Below are 20177 nucleotides of genomic sequence, written 5' to 3' on the forward strand. Positions count from 1 at the left end.
ACCTCATAGGGAAGGTTATTGACTGTCAATATAGGCAAGTCTTCTGGGGCGCTGAAAATGATTTATATCAATGTTCTGATCTGTTCAAGATCAGATACATCAATATCTTAATCTGAGTCATAGTTATGTCTGTGCATATATATGTAAAAATGCAAATAAATATATGTAAATGTATGTAAAGATTTGTACACATTAATGTATGTATATTAATCTCAATACAAAGAAAAAATAGATTAGATGTTTTAAAACTTACAAATTCTGAATTCAGAGTCCAATTAAGTAACATACTTCCACATTCCTTCACTAAATGGTGGGATCCAAGAAACTTTCTGACATTACATTTTTTTCTTCTTGCCATTATCAAATAGTTTCTCACCTATTTACAATGTGGTAGTTTACAGGAATAGCCTTTAAAGAATGCTCATTGAGTTTAAAAATAGTCATTGCCAAAACTTACTATTCTTCTACAACTAATGAAAACTATGAGGACATCAAAAATACCAGTATCTGTGTCAAGTACAAAACAAAAGGCAGGACAGACCCAGCATTTCCAAGCTTAAAACCACTACTCTTACCAAAAAAATGAAATTAAGGTAAGTAAAAACTAAATCTTTTATGATGCTTCCATCTCTACTCTTCCTTCTAACTAGTTGTTCTCACTTGTCTTGCTTGAATCAAAGAACTTCCCTTTCTCACTTGTTAAATAACAAAGTCTTGTGAAAATATTGTTGCTTATTTTGGGATTTCTTTTTGCTTAACTACAAAAGGAAAATTAAAAAAAGATTTCTTGACTGTGAAATGAAAAATTGTAGTATGACATGTTTACAAAAAACATAGTATGCAATATTAATGTTCAAGTGACAATTAATCAAAGTAAAAAGGTTGAAAATGAACAAGGAAGAGAGCCTTTTATACAGAAGGCCTACTAACAAGGTATGCAAAGCTGAAACAAGAGAACAGTGAATAGAAGGGCGTGTGTGTGTGTATGTGTGTGTGTGTGTTCTGAGCACCAAGGGGAATGATAAAATAATTTCCCAATCATACAAAGAAAAAATGCATAGCCAACACTCAAAGAAATATAAGTTATTAAAGGGAGAGACTGTGTTTTTCCTCTAGGTATGACTACATTATTTTTAATACCAAATTACATTATCAATTTAGATTTCAAAATCAGATGTAAATGGGCCTGTGGCTGGACATAAACATATTTCATTGAATGCTGAATAAGCATATTTTGGTTATTGCAGTCCAAAAGAAAAATACATGTTCAGAATACATAAAAAGCAGCATATAAATTATTTAAACATTTTTTACCAAAAAGAGTCTTTTTCTACAATCTTTTATGTGTAAGCGTCTAATATGTTAATCGATAATAATAAAATGAAATTGACAAAGAGAAAAAACTGCATCTACTATATCAGCTTAAGTCGAGGTCAAAATCACTGCAGCAAAGTCATGCTGATTTTTGGTTGATTTGGAAATGCAGTTTTAGTCCTATATTAGCTTTTACAGCAGAAGAAAGCCAGCTTCCTATCTGCCTTAAGAGTCACTGAAAGAGGCCTGTAATTATATGTACCAATTACTGGACAGGAAAAAACAAATACCAAAACAGGAGCAGAGAAGGAAAAAAGAAAGAGAACAGAAAGAACTGTATGGTGGGGAGGGGTGGAGTTTCTCTAACTCCTCTAGATACAGCCATGACACGGGTTTCCTCTCTTATGCTGGAAAGAAAAAGTCAATGCTGAAATGACACCTAAGTCAACTATACTCCTAAACAGGAAGAATAAAAAAGTAACCCAGATGAGCAAGACTGGAAGAAACATATAGTATTTACCCAGAGCTCTGAAGTTGCACAGTACATTAGAAAGAGTTACAATCATAGATTTAAAAAGAAGACCTGACAGTTCGACAGCCAGTTAACTGCATCTTAAATTCAGCTTCTGGTTAAGCATCTCCATGAAGCGTATTATCTTCCAAGGAAAGCTTTCCTATATCTGTTGCCTTATTCAGTAAAATATTTTCATTGTGTAGATTAGAAATCTCTTTAACATTAAATCAACTAGCTCTAATACAGACTTAAGAAGCAACAAAGAAAAAAAAAACTGCTTTATCTCTTTTAAGGGATCTTTTCTTATGTATGTAAACAGATATCAAAACTTACGTTTTTCACTAACATTTGTAGTTTTTCCTACTGTTTCTCATAAGAAACGGCCTATCCTTTTGCACTAACTAGATTACCACGTCTCACCTCTTTTGGTGTAGTTGAAATGTACATAGATATGTGGGTTGGAACCTGCCTGGCTCTCCATTTTAATTAGTAACATAAAACTGCCAGTTAGTTGTGATCAATGTGTAGCCATATATCATACAACACATTTTGAAAATACAAAAGTAAAAAAGCTTAGAATAAAATTTTTTAATCTCCAAAAGTTATTTGGTTTGAAGATTAACAGCATTTAACATCACATAAATTCAAAAGAAGTTACTCAAATGTAGGGTTTGAAATCTAAACATACCCCCACTCAGTGCTTTGCAGCCCTCATAGATCAGACAGACTGAAAACACAGCAATATTTTTCATAATTCTGAGGACAGTAAAAAAAAAAAAAACGTTGTGTTTCATAAAAATGCAACAAGGTGGCCACATTTCCTTCCATGCATGAATAATGTATGATCCACAATGTTATTTGCTAGGCTGTCTAATCACCAACATCTTTCAAAATGTCTACATAAGTTTTAGCTCATTAAGAACAAACATGTATCTGTATAAAAATATCACATACCTATGAACACTCGGAATAATATTCTGCCAGATATCAATGTACACATCAAACTGACATGAGTAGGACAACTTTTCTGCATTTCTCAAAGATAAAAATATCAGAAAAAGAAATAAGGAAGAATTATTTCAACTTGTGACATTCATGCTTAATCTAAATATTCAACTTGATCACAACTGGCAGTTTTATATTACTAATTAAAATGGAGAACCAGTCAAGGTTCCCACCCACATATCTATGTACGTCTATGTATATATATCCAATATCAAGAAATGATCCAGGAGCTATTGTACACTTTGTAAATAAAAGTGAAAAAAAAAAATCCAACACAAACAAATAAGAGGCCAAATAAGAAAGATTTTGAAGTATAAGGTCTTTTCTATTAGAATAGATTTTATAATCTTGGAAAGAGCTTCTACAATTCATGAGAGAATAATAGGGCAAAAGTTACTTTATTCAACCACAAGCTTTCAATATAGTAATAAGAGGAAAAAAGTGAAAGGAAAAGTACCTAAGTTTCTAATAAACAACTACTAAAACCAAAATGAGTTTGTTACAAAGAGGAATAGTGATAGTTTACTATCAATGCTGTAAAAAAAAGTAAATTTCTAAAACCACCTTTATATTTCTATATTTTATCCAATACCAAACACTTCCTAGTTACAACAGAGGTAAAAAGATATTTTTGAAAAAACAGCATATACCATTTCTGGGTATGAAAGACAGACTGATCTAGTTCAATGTTATTACTAAAGAAAAAATATTTTCCTTTATATTTTTATTCATACTGGTAAAAAAGCATTAGCTTCAAATCAACAAATATATACTAAACACTCCTATAACTTATTTATTAATTCTTTAGCAAATATTTATTGCCTATTCCATTCATATAGAACCACAATTCCCCCTTCACTGTGGAAGCCCTGTTAGGAAAGTATTTGAAAAAGGAAATAATAACAAAGGGCAAAATCTCAAGATGTTACAGGAATGCAGATTTGGAGTTCTGAAGACCTAAAACGATCTGACCAAATTCATTCATTTGTGAGCAAGAGTCAGTGCCAGAAAAAGCTAAAAAGACCTTTTGTACTTGACCAAGTTTAGGCTAATATATGGAATTCATAAGTACTTAAGTGATTATCCCAGAATTATTCTCTAAATAAACGGATAGATTTGTTGGCAAATTATTTTGAATTTCCTGAAATGACTACATGATATATTAATTGTAATACAAAGTGTCACTCTGTGCTAAACTGTGGTTGATATCTCAATAAAATGTACTTCATTGTCAAAGGTTTATTTATATTTAGATCATAGTTAATAATTACCATGATGTAATTACTCAAAAATAATAATTCTTAGAAAGAAACCTAAATGCATGCCAGACCCACACAAAAGGAGGGAAATAATGCCATTCAAACTTCACCATTAACATGTCTTCCACAAATTAAAGGCCCATAAAATAAATTTTATTTATCGGAATAAATCTATTCATGTCCCTTAGAGATTTCCAGAGAAAGCTGAAAAATAGCAAACATGCTGATGGGGGAAAAAGGCATTCATCATATCATTTTCAGGGTCTATATTTTGGGAAAAATATTTAAGAATCTGAGTGTGGCCAGAAACCTATTTGTTTCGGTATGTTTTTGTTCATTGAGACCCACATGCAGAACAATTGATTAGATAACCTCTTATTATCAAAAGCCTTCATTAAGGGTTTAATGTCTCGGTAGGTGAAGAGTAACGCAAGCAAGATAACAGTATACCCCATTTTTCTAGAAATTCACTCTCAAAAAGACATGCTTGACCAGAAAGAGAAGAGTGAGGAAAAGCATCAAATAAAGAGAGAATGGGGCCAACAGAGTTAATGGGGAGTGAACAAATTGAAAATCAGTATATTTGCCTCCAACATCCTGTGAGATTTCCTAGTTATGAGACTGCAGTAGTTATGAGGACAGTACAAAAATAAATTTGCAAGATAACCAGAATTGAGGACCTTGTACAATAATTTTATGAGAGGACAGTACAAATGACTGCTGGGAATATATAAAACAGCGTAACAGGAATATGCTCTGGTTTCTTAGAAGGGTGGTTAAGAATGTTCAGCATAGAGAACCCTCTAGACTGCAAAGAATACACTGCCAGTTGAATGAAAATTACGGAAAGCCATATGCAAAGTTTCAGGAAGACAGAGTTCCAGTGGTGCTAGATGTAGGGAAAGAGTAGCAAAGGAAAATGAATGGTGTTTCTCCCTTTCAGTGAAAGAACAATTTGAATTCACCAAGAAAGTGTTAAGAAAAAAATGACATAATGTTTAAATATGTGTTGATGTGTGATAAAAAGTCAACTTGTGATAAGTTCCTTCCGAATGTATTTTTCATGTGATGTAAGTTATAAAAATAAGGAATAATTATAGTTAATTAGAAAATTTGGCAAATTAGTATGGGAAAATAATATGTGTGTGTCACATGATATAAGTAGAAACACATTCCAGAAGAGCATGAGGAAGGGGAATTGTTGAGTAACAGGATATGTGATTTCCCAAGAAATGTCAAACTGGTTTCAAGAGAGACTGAACCAATTTATATCTTCCCACAAGATATAAGAGATCCCAGTGATCCACGTCCTCTATAATATTTGGTATTTTCAGGCTTCTTAATTTTTGCTACCCATGCAGCTACCAAGGGAGTGCCTTGTAGATAAGGATACGATCTTATTATTTTGTTACCCAAGGACCTGGCATAGAATCAGAGTCCAATAACTAATCAATGGGAGAAAAGTGAAGTGAAGGAGCCCAGACGTGAGCCAAGATACCTTGCTGTGGTTTTCATTTTAAATTTCAAATCTTGTTCTTTTTTTCTTTCATTCTTCCACACTGCCTCTCCCATCATGCTATATCATTTTTAAAATATTAATAGAATGCTAAATCACATTCACTTTAAACTAAAAGCAATGAGCATTCCAAAATACAGAAAATATAGCTATACAATTTTGTTTAAATTATCCCATAAAAGAGTAACTGTCTAAACAAGAGTCCACATCTGGAGAAGGGAAAACATGCATCATAAGTATTCGACAAACATTTGTTTAGTGTAATTGAATGACTGAAGGAAAAATAAGAAAAATTTTAAATGATAATAGTAATAATAAAATACACTAGTATGAAACTGCACACTGATTCTTCTAATTATAAAATTAAACTCATAAGTTTAAGAAGACATAATAAATCAAACACTCAACAAATGCTAAAGTGCAAAAACTCAAATAAAAAAAGTAAAAAATACTAAAAGACCTTAGTCATTTGAAGTTCCACAAGCCCATTACGAGGTTTCAAGTAGGACTCTACAATGGGTTTGAGAAGCAAGGTGGCAATTTGGGCCAAGGGCTAATTTAAAGTCTATAATGGTCATCTGCTTATCAAGGAATTAACTTACCTTGCAGACCACATAACATTCTTGTGACTTCCATTAAGAGACACACAGAGAAAGAATGAATGATAAGCTGTATCAGGCAACAAACTTTCTCCAGTTCTTATCAATAATAAATTAAAATTCTGAATGGAAGTAGAGACCAAATAATTGAGTAAAACCAGTGGGAGTGCCATCAAGGCTTAAAACAACCATCTAACAAAGCAGAATTTATATTTAATAACGTTTAAAAATAACTCTCAAGAACCATAATACATTAAACTCTGCCAGTCCTCTACAAGAAATACATTTCAAGTGTGAAATAAGTGCTAGCACATATATGTTTTATATATACATATATATAGAGATAGATAGATAGATATAGATATTTCATTCTCCTAACTTCATATTAAAAAAGAAATAAACTGTTCTAGGAAAAATCTCTTCCAAAGTGATTATTGATAACATTACTAAATAGCTTCTCAAGGGTTTCTTCTACACTTGAGAACAAATGTAAGCATGAGAATTCCATTCATCTAAGCTATAGCATAACTTAGCAGTAAAGTATGGCATTAAACCTAGGTTAGAAGATGCCTATAATGATTAAAGTATTTTTTTTGTTTTCTTAACAATTAGCAACATTAATTAAGTAGAAATCAATTGTAATTGAGAAGACAGTGAATACTAAACTAATTACCAAAGTCAATTGATACATATGAGCAACGTTATTTAATCTAGAAATTCTGTTATAATTTACATATTATGTCATATATATATATAAACTAAATGCATAGAGAAATAGTCTTAATTCTCTTACTCCCATGATTCTTAAATTAAATGAATTTATTTGCTACAAATGTTTGCTAAAACAGATTTCTTAAAGTTAATAACATTTCTTTAAAAATATTTTATTGTGTGGAAGTCAAATTTTTGTTTATTAATTTATGTATTTGTGTTTTTGCATTTAAAACCAATTGAGGAAAGTAATCCAGTATAATTCAAAATACAGATCATCTAAATAAGAGATTTGGATTTAACTAGTTCTAATGGTATCAATTTAGTGGCCTTGGTTAATGAGAAGGTAGGAAAATTCCAGTAATAAACTGCTTATGTTTTAGAAAAGTACACACAATATTATCTCTGGCCAATTTAGTAGCATTTGTTTAACTATTATTCCAAATGCATCAAATATTACCGGAGTTATCTGAGAAAGTTAAGGTGATATTCTGAGGTACCAAAATCTTAACCATTTTTAGGTGTAACCACAGTGTTAACAATACCCATACTATCATGTAACAGATGTCTAGTATGCTTTCATCATAAAACTGAAACTTTGTATCCACTGAACAACGACCACCCTTTCTCCCCTCCTCAAAAAGCACCTATTTAAAGGAACTTAAGGGTTCATATATTTTTTAAATGGAAGCACCATGGATTCTTACATTCATACAATCAGTATCACAATAAACTGAGTATTATAACAGAGTTCACTCTATTTACCACCAAATTATCTTTCAATATATAAAACCATATATTTGATATAATGTCCTTCAGTTTTTGTACATCATATTTCTTCAGAGATCTGCCACTTCTCAAAGGATATCTGAGTCATTAGTGTAAATCAGAGAGAGAGATTATCGGTTGGCAATTTTTTCCTGTAAAGGACCAGATAGTAAATATTCTAGGCTTTGTGAGCCATATGGGTTTTGTTGCAATGATCCAATAATGTAATTGTAACACAAACACAGTTATGGACAATACATACACAGATGAGCATGACTGTGTGTCAATAAAAATGTATTTACAAAAACAGGCGCAGGCTAGATTTCTCCAGTGGGCTGTACTCTGCCAACCCCTGAGAGATAAAGAGAAAGGGAGGGTGCAAATATTTTCTCCCATACATCCCATAAAGGGCTGATAATAAGACTCTATATAGAATTTAAGAAAATTAACAAGAAAAAAATCAAACAACCCCATCAAAAAGCAGAGAAAGGACATGAACAGAAACTTTTCAAAAGACAGAATAACGGCCAGCAAACATAAAAGAATGCTCAACATCTCTAATCATTAGAGAAATGTAAATCAAAACCACAACGAGATATCACCTAACTCCAGTAAGAATGGCCTTTATCAAAAAGTCCCAAAACAACAAATGTTAGCAGTGGGACTGCAAATTAGTACAACCTCTGTGGAAAGTAATTTGGAAATATCTCAAAGAGTTAAAAATAGAAATACCATTTGATCCAGCTCTCCCACTACTAGGCATCTACCCAAAGGAAAAAAAGACATTCTATAATAAAGACATCTACACTCGAATGTTTATTGCGGCACAATTCACAATTGCAAAGATCAGGAAACAACCTGAGTGTCCATCAATACATGAGTAGATTAATAAAATGTGGCATATGTATACCATGGAATACTACTCAACTACAAAACACAATGGTGAACCAGCACCTCTTATATTATCTGAGATAAAGCTTGAGCCCATCTTTTGAAGTGAGGTATCACAAGAATGGAAAAACAAACACCACATGTACTTGCCATCCAATTGGTACTAACTGATCAACACTAAGGTGCTCACATGGAGGTAATATTCACTGGGTGCCAGTCAGGTGAGAGGGGGTGGGGAGGTGGGTAAACTCACAACTAATGGATGCAGAGTGCACTGTATAGGGGAAGTGCAAGCTTGTAGGCCTGGCTTGGGTGGCATTATATGTAACCAAAATGTATCCCCATGATATTCTGGGGAAAAAAAGAGAAAGGGAGGGAAGGGAAGAGGGAGAGGGGCAGGAACGAGGGAATGTGAAAGAAAGAAAATCTAATAAAAGTATTAGGAACTATTATTTCTGAGAAAAAGTAGCTACTTAGTGGGATTGACGTTATCTATTCTATTGACTAACTTTGATAGCAAGGCCCTAGAAAATGGAACAAATTTCTTTTATGACTTGCTTCAATGCTGACTGAACTATTGGCATTCAGTACATCAGCATAAATAATGAAAATATTGATCCTGAGTAAGTACGTCCTAGTACTAACCTTAGTAATGGATGGAATATGACGGTAATGTTTCTGGCTCCAGGTTTGCAGACAAATTTTGTTCCTCCACCTTCAATTAAGTTGTCATCAGGACCCCCTTCCGAAAAAAGCAAAAAAAGAAGTTTAGCTCATTGAAACTTTAATAAATAAATAAACCAAGCCCATCTAGATGAATGCTCTACTGTCATAAGTAGAACCGTGTTTGAAAAAAATTATTTTCAATATCTATACAATTAGTTTCAATGATGTAGTCCAGTCTTCTCACTTGAATAAACAATGGATTAGAATTTTCACTCTGGAGTGAAATGGCATATGTAAAGCAATGGTGCAAGGCTAAGGTTAAAATTTGATCTCTAGTGACCAGTGTCTACCTTGGCCAGTACCTTGGACAGTATGGCACATGAAACTTTCAGGGGAAGGAAGTGCCCTACAAAGGTGCCTCATGTTGTAATGTTTGGAACAGAGACTCATAAGTCTGACTATATTTCATCAAATCTAAGACCCTACTGATTATAAGATACACTATTATTTTATGTACAATTAAGGAAAAACTTTCTGCCAATTAAATTATACGCTGTTTCAGAATGTTTATTTTTCTCTTATTGAAAAGCGCCTTTGGCTTTTTAAATAAATAGATATTTACTATAAATCTCTCAAGCACATTTGATAAGGAAATATAAGAAAAATAAATTCATTAAGCTATTCTTAAAACTATATAATATTCAAAGTCTGGCTCTTCTGAATTACTATGACTCAGTTGTCAATGTCCTTGTCTTCTAAACAGTGTCATCCTGTGTCACCATGAGCGTGTGTTTCTGACAGGAGTGCTCCATGCATCCAGTATTTTATTCCAAGCTGCTGATACACATTCTGTAAAGTTTTAAGTTGACGCTTTCTCGATGCTATCAAAAGGTTTTCCTATACCAAGCAGGACTCATAGTGCTTCCTTAAATAGTCCTTAATTGGTTCATTAATTGAAACAATGAAGGGTCATGGCATAAGACGTGACCACCAAGCTCACACAGACTGAGGCAACAATAATTCCTCATGACTGTTTTCCGATGGACAGCCGTTAAGACGTCACTGATTGAAGACACATCCTTACTCCAGAGAGTTTAGAGTGTGCAAACTTTGGATGCTGGGAGAAATGCTTCCCCCCTACTCCTCATGTTTCTTTCCATTAGAATGAAGTTCAATTAATGTAATCCCTAGCCTCTCTCTGCCTTCTGTCCACTCCAGGGAAAGTCAAGTAACTCCTGTGGTAAAAATTGGGAAGAAAAAGCTGGGCATACATGGCTTAGTAACTCCCTATTCCACTGTAGAAACCAGAAAGCCTGTAGGTAGCAAGCAGTGTCTGGTGTAAGTTTAGCTTTAAAGGTCTTGTCTTGTCAGAGAATAAATTTGTCTACTTTTGATGTTCACTTAGCAAGCCCCATTTGACTCTCAAACTAGGTCATATCCTCCAATCTAGCTTAGATCAGTACAAGAGTGGTACTTCATTTTCCATCTACCTTATTTATATTATTATTTCTCAACAGTTTCAGAACCCTGCCAAGAAAGATGGCTGCTATTTAGTGGGCTTCCTCAAAACCCTAGCAATCTATATTTATATTTGGTTTCTTTCTTCTAAATTAAAAATCTTATTTCTGATTATAGTTCTTTGCATGTTGCAAAACACAACTAAATCTCACTTGATTTATTATCTTATCTACCTTAACAGTCTCTGAGGCACCTTGGAAATTGATAAAAACATGTGAAGCTTCAGAAATCCATACCCTGCATCATCAAGACTTCCCCAAGGCATCAGAGTCTAGACAAATACCATTTCGATCAGTTGTTTCTACCAACTAATCAGAGTACAGTTTTTCTGAACAACAACAAAAATAAATACAATGGTGTGCACAGCTCTTAATTCAAAACTGTAAGTTATTTTTCTCATTTGAAAAAATTCCATCTTGTAATACTATATTTGCATCAGAGATATTAACATCCTAAGTTTTGTTGAGTTAAAAAGAAAGCAAAGGGAAAGCATCAAGAGGAACACAAATACTACTCTTTTAATAAAAATCCTCCTTGAAAAGTCACATAGTGTCGTTACCAAAAAAAAGAATAAATATATCTTCTTTGTTAACACTTTTCCTTAAAAGAATATCAAATCTAGTAAGAACTGAATCACCAACATGCGTGTAGAAGAAACCAGGATATGTTCTGCACTCCAGGAACAAATAAAACTACACACACAAAAATATATGAATTACTCAATATGAACATATCTTTTAAGGACATGTGTGAGATGGACTAGATGATTTCCAATGGCTTCTAAATATTCTGAAGTTACTCCATATTAGTTAGTCCATAATTAAATTCAGACCTGATTAACCTCCAGTAAAACCAGCACCTTCACTCACAGTAAACTGTATGCACATCCACCTCTATTCCTTGGCCACACTGGGCTACCTACCATCTGAAGGTCCCTCTCCCCTCCTGCCATTCCTTCGGGTCCCATATCAAATGCCCCTCTCCATAGTTCACAATTCTCATAACAGTGACTATATACAAAATAACCTGTGGGAACTTTAACATAAGTCACTTCCATTATTGTTAAGTGTTTTCTAACGCTTATGTAACTTTTCCCACCTGGAATGCAACTTTCTGGAAAGTGATTATACAAGCATACATTTGGTGAATGAAGGAGGGAACAAACAAAGACCTAACTTGGTAGAATGTTATTATAATTAGATGACAAAGTATATGTGGAAGCCCTTTGTAAATTGTTAAAAATCTAACAAATGCAAGCAATTCTCTGTATCGCCGAAGCCTGGTAGGTAGTAGGTATGCTTAATAAACATTTATTGATGACAACACTATAGAGAACAAAGATAACAAAAGATAAGTTACAATACCAACAATAAAGCACAGAAGTCACTAGAAATACCAGTGAGAGGAAGGTTTGGCTGTGAATATAAAGGCATGATGACAGTGCAGGAAGCTAGAAACTAAATAATAGTTTCATTTGTTTGAAACCCCTGCTAGCCACAGAAAGATGATTAAGATGATTACTGATTCACACAGTGCAGTTAAGCTAAATAAAAAGTAAAGTTCGGGCAGAAATAGGAAAAAAGATACTCCCCTCTCTACCCCAAACCCCAACCAAAATTCCACCTACAGGAACCTCACACACTCTTCTAGTTCCATTACCAAGTGTCATCTATACTGCATTGACATGATTTCCTCTTTTTGACAAGTCGTCCAAATGTAGCTTAATAAATTACCAATTAACAGCACCACTCCGGTGAAAATATTCTTGAAAATAAAGCTGTCAGAACCAAAAGTAAAGGCCACGGTCAAAAACCACAAGGTCTGTAAATCTTGGCCCTCTGAAATCTACTCTAGCATTTCAGTGTTCTGGGTGAGAAACAAAACTCACTTTTCCTCTCATGCCTTCCTGTGATCAAGCAACCTGGGAGCTGCCGTCACGAACATTCTGAGGGAACATGTTCAACCCTGAGAAGAGCACAGACTGGCCAGATGTCCCTCCCCTTCGCTCATTACACGTACAGTCTAACTGTGGCTGTCAGAGGCCGGGTGACGGGCACCAGAGACAATGTTGGCGATGATGGATGGCTGGAATGAAGGGAAAACTAACAACACTATTACAAGTAGAATATATTGTGCAAAAGGAGGGAAAGAAATGCCCAGTCATACTTCCTATTTTTTCTTCTCATTATTGGAGTGCCTGAAGACTATTGCATATTTTTTTTAACAAGGACAATGGTTTGACAGGTTCTCCAAGACAACTGGCAACGGGCACCAAGGCCACCCGATGACTGCAGGAATTTCAGCATCTTAGTGCTTGTAGGCTGGTACCTTCTTTTAGAAATTGTTTACTTTTCTCGTAATTAGCTTCTCAATTTATTCCTTGATTCTTCCCAACTATAATTGAATGTAGTTTGTAATGAATATAGTCATCTTAATAAAACACAAAGAAAACCAAAGCCTCAGAAAGAAGTGGAAATAAATAATATTCTCATTGAAATGACCTCGGTACAGCAGAATCAAAATAATCTCGTGTCAGATCCCAGATCTGCTACTTATCATTAGCACAAGTGTGATGAAATTATTGAAATTCTCTGACCCTCAGCTTTCCCATTTATAACATAAGGATTGCAATCAACTCTTTCAAAGACTTGTGATTTTTAAGTGAGATAACATATACAGGGCATTCGGTACAGTGTTCAACACCTGGTACATCTCAAATAAATGGTTGTCTCCTTTTCCCTTGAGAATTACTACACACACACACACACACACACACACACACACACACACACACACACACGCTCTCGCTCTATCCCCCGGAACATAGACTAGGAAGGAAAAAAGGTCCCAACGCAAAGAAAGTTATTTTCATTACTTTAGGCAACACAGTACTAGTTGATTAATGAGACCAACTTTATAACAGATGAATAAAACATGCTTGTCTTATTAATATTTGGGGGGCAATATTATTACAGTGAAATATTTAGAAAATTGCTGGGAACATGTATAGCATGACAATGATATAAACCTTTCTCTATTCTTAATTTTTCAATCAAAAATAATCAATACTAAAGGTATAGGCATTGAAATTATGAATACCTTGTACCAAGTGCTTAAATAAAAATAGTTTAGAATTTGATGTTGACTTTTGTTGAGCCATGGAAAGCAGCATGTCCCACCTGACATTTTTAATGTATCCTGACTTTAAAATTGGCCTTTCCACATAGGAAAGAACCACAGTAAAGGTGAATTATTTTACAGCAAATATTTTGCTTCATAAATACTTTCTAAGGATTATGAAAATGCATGCAGCACAATAAATATGGAATTCTTGATTGCATCAATAAATAAGTTCTTTAATTGGCTCTAAGAGCCAGCTGAATGGTCTAAGAGTTCCCTGAATTCACAGCTGTCACCTGCCAGAGAGGTTCTTTTAGATTAAGCCCTTTAGCAAGTGCCTATTCTTAAAGCATATATTATCATTATGACTTAAAGCTGTTGCTGCTCCTAACAGCACCACTAAACTTGTAACAAGGGTCTATATATGACCCTGGGGTTTGTTGCTACACCAAGAAGAAAACAAAGGTAAAATATTTATCCTTGGCCTTATAGTTTACTATTACAGTAAAGTCAAGCAAATCAAATCATGATTGGTGACGGCATTGTAGTGCCTGAGCTGCTTCTGACTTAGGAAGAAAATCTGGGCAAGAAGTCCCTTCAAGGAAAGGATCATCTTCTAGCTCAACTATTATCTAGTGTATAATTATTAATAATAATACTATTTTGGTCATGGATGTATCCCTTGTGCTTTGAATAGTTTTCTAGCACGTAATAAGCACATAATAAATATCTGCTGAATGAATATACGAAAAAATGAACAAACAAAAGATGACAAAGAATGTCTTTTTTAGACCAAGTGAATTCTAACCACAAACTACCTAGGAAGAAATAGCAGTTATGTTTTTATATAAAGTTTTCTCAGCACGGAATCCGTGTTTCAAGAAAGGGCTGAAAAGTATATTGATTACAATATTATTTATAAAAGACAATCTCCCAAACAGAAATAAACTATTTATTGCTGCCATAAGACAAATAAATGCCTTGCCAATATTTTGCTGAATTATATTTTATTCTTGTGCAGCTTTAATACTGTACTGTGGGTAATTAAGATATGTGCCAAGTAGTATGCTGGGCATAGAAAGAAGATAAAAGGAGGAAAAATGACTCTTATTTATAAAATATCTACTAGGAAACTGGTAATGTGCTGGAGCCTTTACATAAAAAAACCTCACTTAATCCTAACAATATCCATGTAATACTGTTATCTAACACACAGATGAAAAAAAGGAGGCTCATGGCAGCAGACAGGGGTGTAAAGTATCTTATTCAAGGTTACGCATATGGTAGGTTCCATATTCAAACTTCAGTCTGTCTTCTCCAAGAACAACTGTTTTTCAACTACGTATCCTACAATGTGCTTAATATTTTATGTTTCCAAAGAATCTTCAGAGGTTGAATCAGATGATATAGATGATGGTGATACAGGAAAAGTCTAAAACAGGGAGCACTAAACTCTCAATTTGTGGTAGTTTGATACATAAAATGTATTTTCCATGGACTCAACACTAAATAAGGCAGTTAGTCATTCAAGCCAATACACAAAAAGCCTCTTTGATTAAAAATGCAAGTGAAGCTTAAGAGAAACTATATATTTTTTCCTTAAAAAAAAAAAGAATAGAAAAAGACCATATTCCTTTGTAGTTCAATAATTGAATACATTCTAGCTTCTTCATAACAAGTGAATTTTATAATCTACTACTTATTTGGAGATGGTCTTTTTGTTTAAAAAACAAAGCAAGCAGGGGAAAAAAACAGGTTAATTATCTTCCTAATAATAAGTTAAAAGAGGTTTGGAAGGATGGGATAACAAGGGAACAAAGAAAAATGAAACAGCAAATTTCAAGTTTAGTCATAGCTCATCCTGAGCCATCAGTAATATATGTCCACCTGGAGCTCTTCCAAGAGCATAAGTCAAATGGAGGATCCATTAGTAGCAGTCCCGAATGTGTTCATAATGCAGTGTGGAATGGCATGCTCTGTGAAGAGCACAATGTAAGATATGAGCCAGTTACAGCAGGATCCACAGTCACTGCATGCATATTTTTAAATTGTTGATCAATAAGGCACAAGGGAATTTTAATTGACCATCGTTGAGGAACATTCCTATCTTAGTGACATTATCCTCCAATTCACTTTAAGGCTACATAGGAAGATTTCATTGATTCTTTCTTCTCTGTACACTCTTCAACTGATTCCCTATGTTTTAATCATCTTGAATCTATTAATTTCAGTGGCTAGTTGGGTATATCTAACTCAGAGATTTTCACATGTGTAAGCTAGGGTCCCCTACCTTATTTGTGTGTGTTCCTTTCTTTCACTTAGCATGATTTTAAGGTTCATCAATATTGCAGCATGTGTCAGTACTTGATTTCTTTATGGCAGAATAATATTCCAATGTACGTATACACCACATTTATCTATCTATTAGCTAATGAACATTTGGGAATCTCTACTTTTTGGCTATTATGAACAATGCTGCTATAAACATCCACATACAAGTTTTGTGTGGATGTGTATTTTCAATTCTCTTCAGTACATACCTAGAACTGTAATTGCTAAGTCACGTGGTAACTTTGTGTTTCACATTTTGAGGAACTGCCAGACTGTTTTCCAAAGATGCTGTACCCTAATGCAAGGGGTTTTGTTTTAAAATAACTAGTTATTTAGAAGAAAATGGGCCGGGCGCAGTGGCTCATGCCTGTAATCCTAACACTCTGGGAGGACGAGGCGGGCAGATTGTTTGAGCTCAGGAGTTCGAGACCAGCCTGAGCAAGAGCGAGACCCCCATCTCTACTAAAAATAGAAAGAAATTATATGGACAGCTAAAAATATATACACAGAAAAAATCAGCTGGGCATGGTGGTGCATGCCTGTAGTCCCAGCTACTGGGGAGGCTGAGGCAGAAGGATTGCTTGAGCCCAGGAGTTTGAGGTTGCTGTGAGCTAGGCTGATGCCACAGCACTAGCCCGGGTAACAGAGTGAGACTCTGTCTCAAAAAAAAAAAAAGAACAAAAGGAAAGAAGAGAAAAGAAAAGAAGAGAAAAGAAAAGAAGAGAAAAGAAAAGAAAAGAAAAGAAAAGAAAAGAAAAGAAAAGAAAAGAAAAGAAGAGAAGAAAATGGAGGGGAGGGGCAGAAAACAGAGGAAGTAGGAGTATTTTGTTCTCTAGAAGAACCCTTCCCACAGCCTTACTTCCCCAACCTGCCTCCTATAGGATGGCCCTGTCTATGTCAAAGGACCTTTGAGCACTGCAAGATGTATCACATGATGGCTACAGTAGAAGCATCTGGGACCCGGCACAGCTGCGAAACTATTAATATCGGTGCTACCTGCACTGTTTCAACTAAGTGTCTGTGCTGGTTTATCACTCATGGTTAAAACAGACAACAAGGTTTCTCTCCTCACTCAAGTTTCAGATTATATTAGATTTTACTGTTTGCTCTGTATTCTTGTTAAAATGAAGCAAGAGTAATAGGCAGGACGACAGAATACTGTGAAGTTCTCTAATCAGATGAGCCCATCCAAGTGCTGACCTAACGTGTATGGTGGGCTAGTTGGGAGTCCTCCGATGACAGCTTGCCAGCTGAATGGTGGATTTGAGATGTGAATAAGCAACACGATGAAAACACATTGAGCCCATCAATCTTATGTGTGAAATGGTCTGCAATGGAGCTCAGGCCACTGCAAATGATTAGTGCATAAATATACTAATTCATATAGAAGAAAGGGTATTGTTAAATGCTGTCATTGTCTTCATACTCAGAGATGTGCTTAAGTCTAAGTATTCCCGAAGTTGAAACTGAATTCTTTTCAAGGGATCGACATGACAGGTACAAAGTATAATAACCCACTATGACTAAGAGAAGTTAGAGAGATAGCAGGCTCTTTAAATACAAATTCAGAGTCAAATACAGGTTATCAAACATGGTTGCCTTTAGCTTATTGACAAAGATAATCAGTGCTGGCATCCAAATAGAAACAGCACTATTTCATAGCTCACTGGAAGCATCTGGATTACTACAGCACAGGTAGTTTTAAATAACTTTACCAGCAAACCCATAGTCACAGTTTAGGTTTAATTAGCAACAGTCAACTTTCCAGTCATGCTGGCAGGGTTGGGGAACCTGTGGCCTTGGGGCCATGTGCGGCCTTCTGGATCCTTGAGTGCGACCTTTTAACTAAATCCAAATTTTACAGAACAAATCCTTTTAATGAAGGGATTTATTCTGTGAAGTTTGGATTTGGTCAAGGAGCCACACTTGTGGATCCAGAGGGCCACGTGTGGCCTTGAGGCCAGAGGTTCCCCACCCTAACAGAATCAAAATGGGTCTTCCAAGCCAGCTAAACATGAGCCATGACATGATCAACACTCAAAAATCATAATTGGTAGAGGCATTTTTCATATTTTAATATAAATAGAGAATATTATAGGACTATACATACACTATGCTCAGAAAATAATTGATAAAAAATAGTTGTTTACAGTCATCCAGACTCAGACTGCCTAGCCTGCAGCTCTCCAATCTCCAATACTTTTTTGTTTTTACCCCAATGGAGTAATACGGCCCTTTTATTTACAGTCAAAATAATGACAACAACCAATAGAGAAAAAGGTATGCTTTCTATGTTTCAAGTCCTGACCTCTGTCCTTCATTGAATTTAGTTTAGTAAGTTCAACACGTATTTCCTCCACATTTGTCTGGCACACTTATCTGTACCCTCAAAGTTTTTATTGGCCATTTAATCAATCTTGACTGTTGTAAAGCACATACTCAAAGTGTTAACATTTTACAGATTATTTGATCCCCAAATTCCAGTTCTAGGAATTTACTCCCAACCTCAATAAAAAATTATAACATGGGCGAGCTTAAGATTTGGTAATAAGAATGTTCATCAGAGAATGGTATATTAAACTTTAAAAAAAGAAAACACTTAAAATGCAAAACAGAGAATTGATTAAATAAGCAAATAGATACATAAATACACATACATATATAAATGGAATATTATGCAGCCAATGAAAATAGATATGCACTGCGATAAGGCAAAAGGCAAAAAAATAGATAAGACAGGAATCATTATGGCAAAAGGTTACTAAAATTATATTGCAAAATAAGCTTGCATTATGTGTCCGATAATTTTAGTATCAGAAGTCTTTGCTGATTTGATTCTCTTTCACCTCTGCTGAATCCTGGTTTCCTTTGCCCTGTGTATCGTGTGTGTGTGTGTGTGTGTGTGTGTGTGTGTGTGTGTTACATAAGCTCATAATCCTCAGACATTTATCTGTAGCAATTTTTGAAGACCTGGTTTAAAAGTAGGTTCTTTCAGAAAACATTAGCAACAGTTTCTGCTAGTCCACTTCAGGGAACTGCCAACCTGGGACCCATTTTGAACCAAATTCTCACTTTGAAATTTTCCCACACTACCCAGAGGATGTATATTTTGACAAGAAATCTGGTTATGAATTCGTCAGGGATATTTTTCCTCCTTGCTCTTTGTCAAGGTGGCCAATTTTCCCTCAGTCTCTTATAGAATATGGGGAGATTACGGCAAAGGGATGATATATTTAGATGACCCATATACTTTAGTGAAATCTGGGAGTACTTGCTGTTCAGACTCCGCAACTTGGATAGATCCTGGGCTTGTGCCTGTTCTTCTGTGCCTGGCAAATTCCTTGGGTTTGGCAGATACTCTTAGGGTGAAAACTCTCTTTGTTATTATTCTCTCTATATCTCTCTGTAGTCGTTTTCTTTTCTTTTATGTATCAGTAATCCTAACTTTCTTGCCAGTTCATCAAAACAATTTAAACACATTTCGAAATGCTTTACTGAGCATTTTTTGTTTTCTCATGGAAGGATCAATGAAGGTCCAGTCATACTGGTGGAAAGAGAACTGTCCACACAATCCTCTCTTTATCGAACAGTCTACAAATCACTTCACTTCAAAATTCAATTATTCAAAATGCAAGTATCTTTGAATTCTATTCAGATATCCTTATTACTATTTTTGTTTTTAATCAATTTGCATAGTAAGCCAAACTAGGGTAACCACTATAAAACAATCCAAAAATAATAATAGAGCAGAATTAGAGCTTTGCTTTAAATGTTATCAACTCCCTTGATATACTAGAATATAATAATATGTAATAAAATGCAACTTAACATAGATCACAAAATCAGATATTAGGAGAATAAAGTTCTAACTTTGATATCAAAGATACGGCATTGGGTAAGTTGTTTAACCTCTCCAGGTTTTTTATATCTTACTAATAAAATGAGGGGAATGAACTAGAGTATGC

The 20177-nt window shown here is 34.7% G+C and overlaps 1 protein-coding gene across 1 annotated transcript in view; it reads right to left on the reverse strand.

The window, feature by feature from the left end:
- EXOC4 (exocyst complex component 4) overlaps positions 1-20177 on the reverse strand; it is a 721344-nt gene that overhangs the window by 385026 nt on the left and 316141 nt on the right. Inside the window, exon 10 of the mRNA XM_045564932.1 lies at positions 9223-9319. Coding sequence (XP_045420888.1) covers positions 9223-9319 — 97 coding nt within the window. The remainder of the gene's footprint in view (positions 1-9222; positions 9320-20177) is intronic.

Source organism: Lemur catta, chromosome 11, assembly GCF_020740605.2.
Source record: "Lemur catta isolate mLemCat1 chromosome 11, mLemCat1.pri, whole genome shotgun sequence".
In the NCBI taxonomy this organism is placed as follows: Eukaryota; Metazoa; Chordata; class Mammalia; order Primates; family Lemuridae; genus Lemur; species Lemur catta.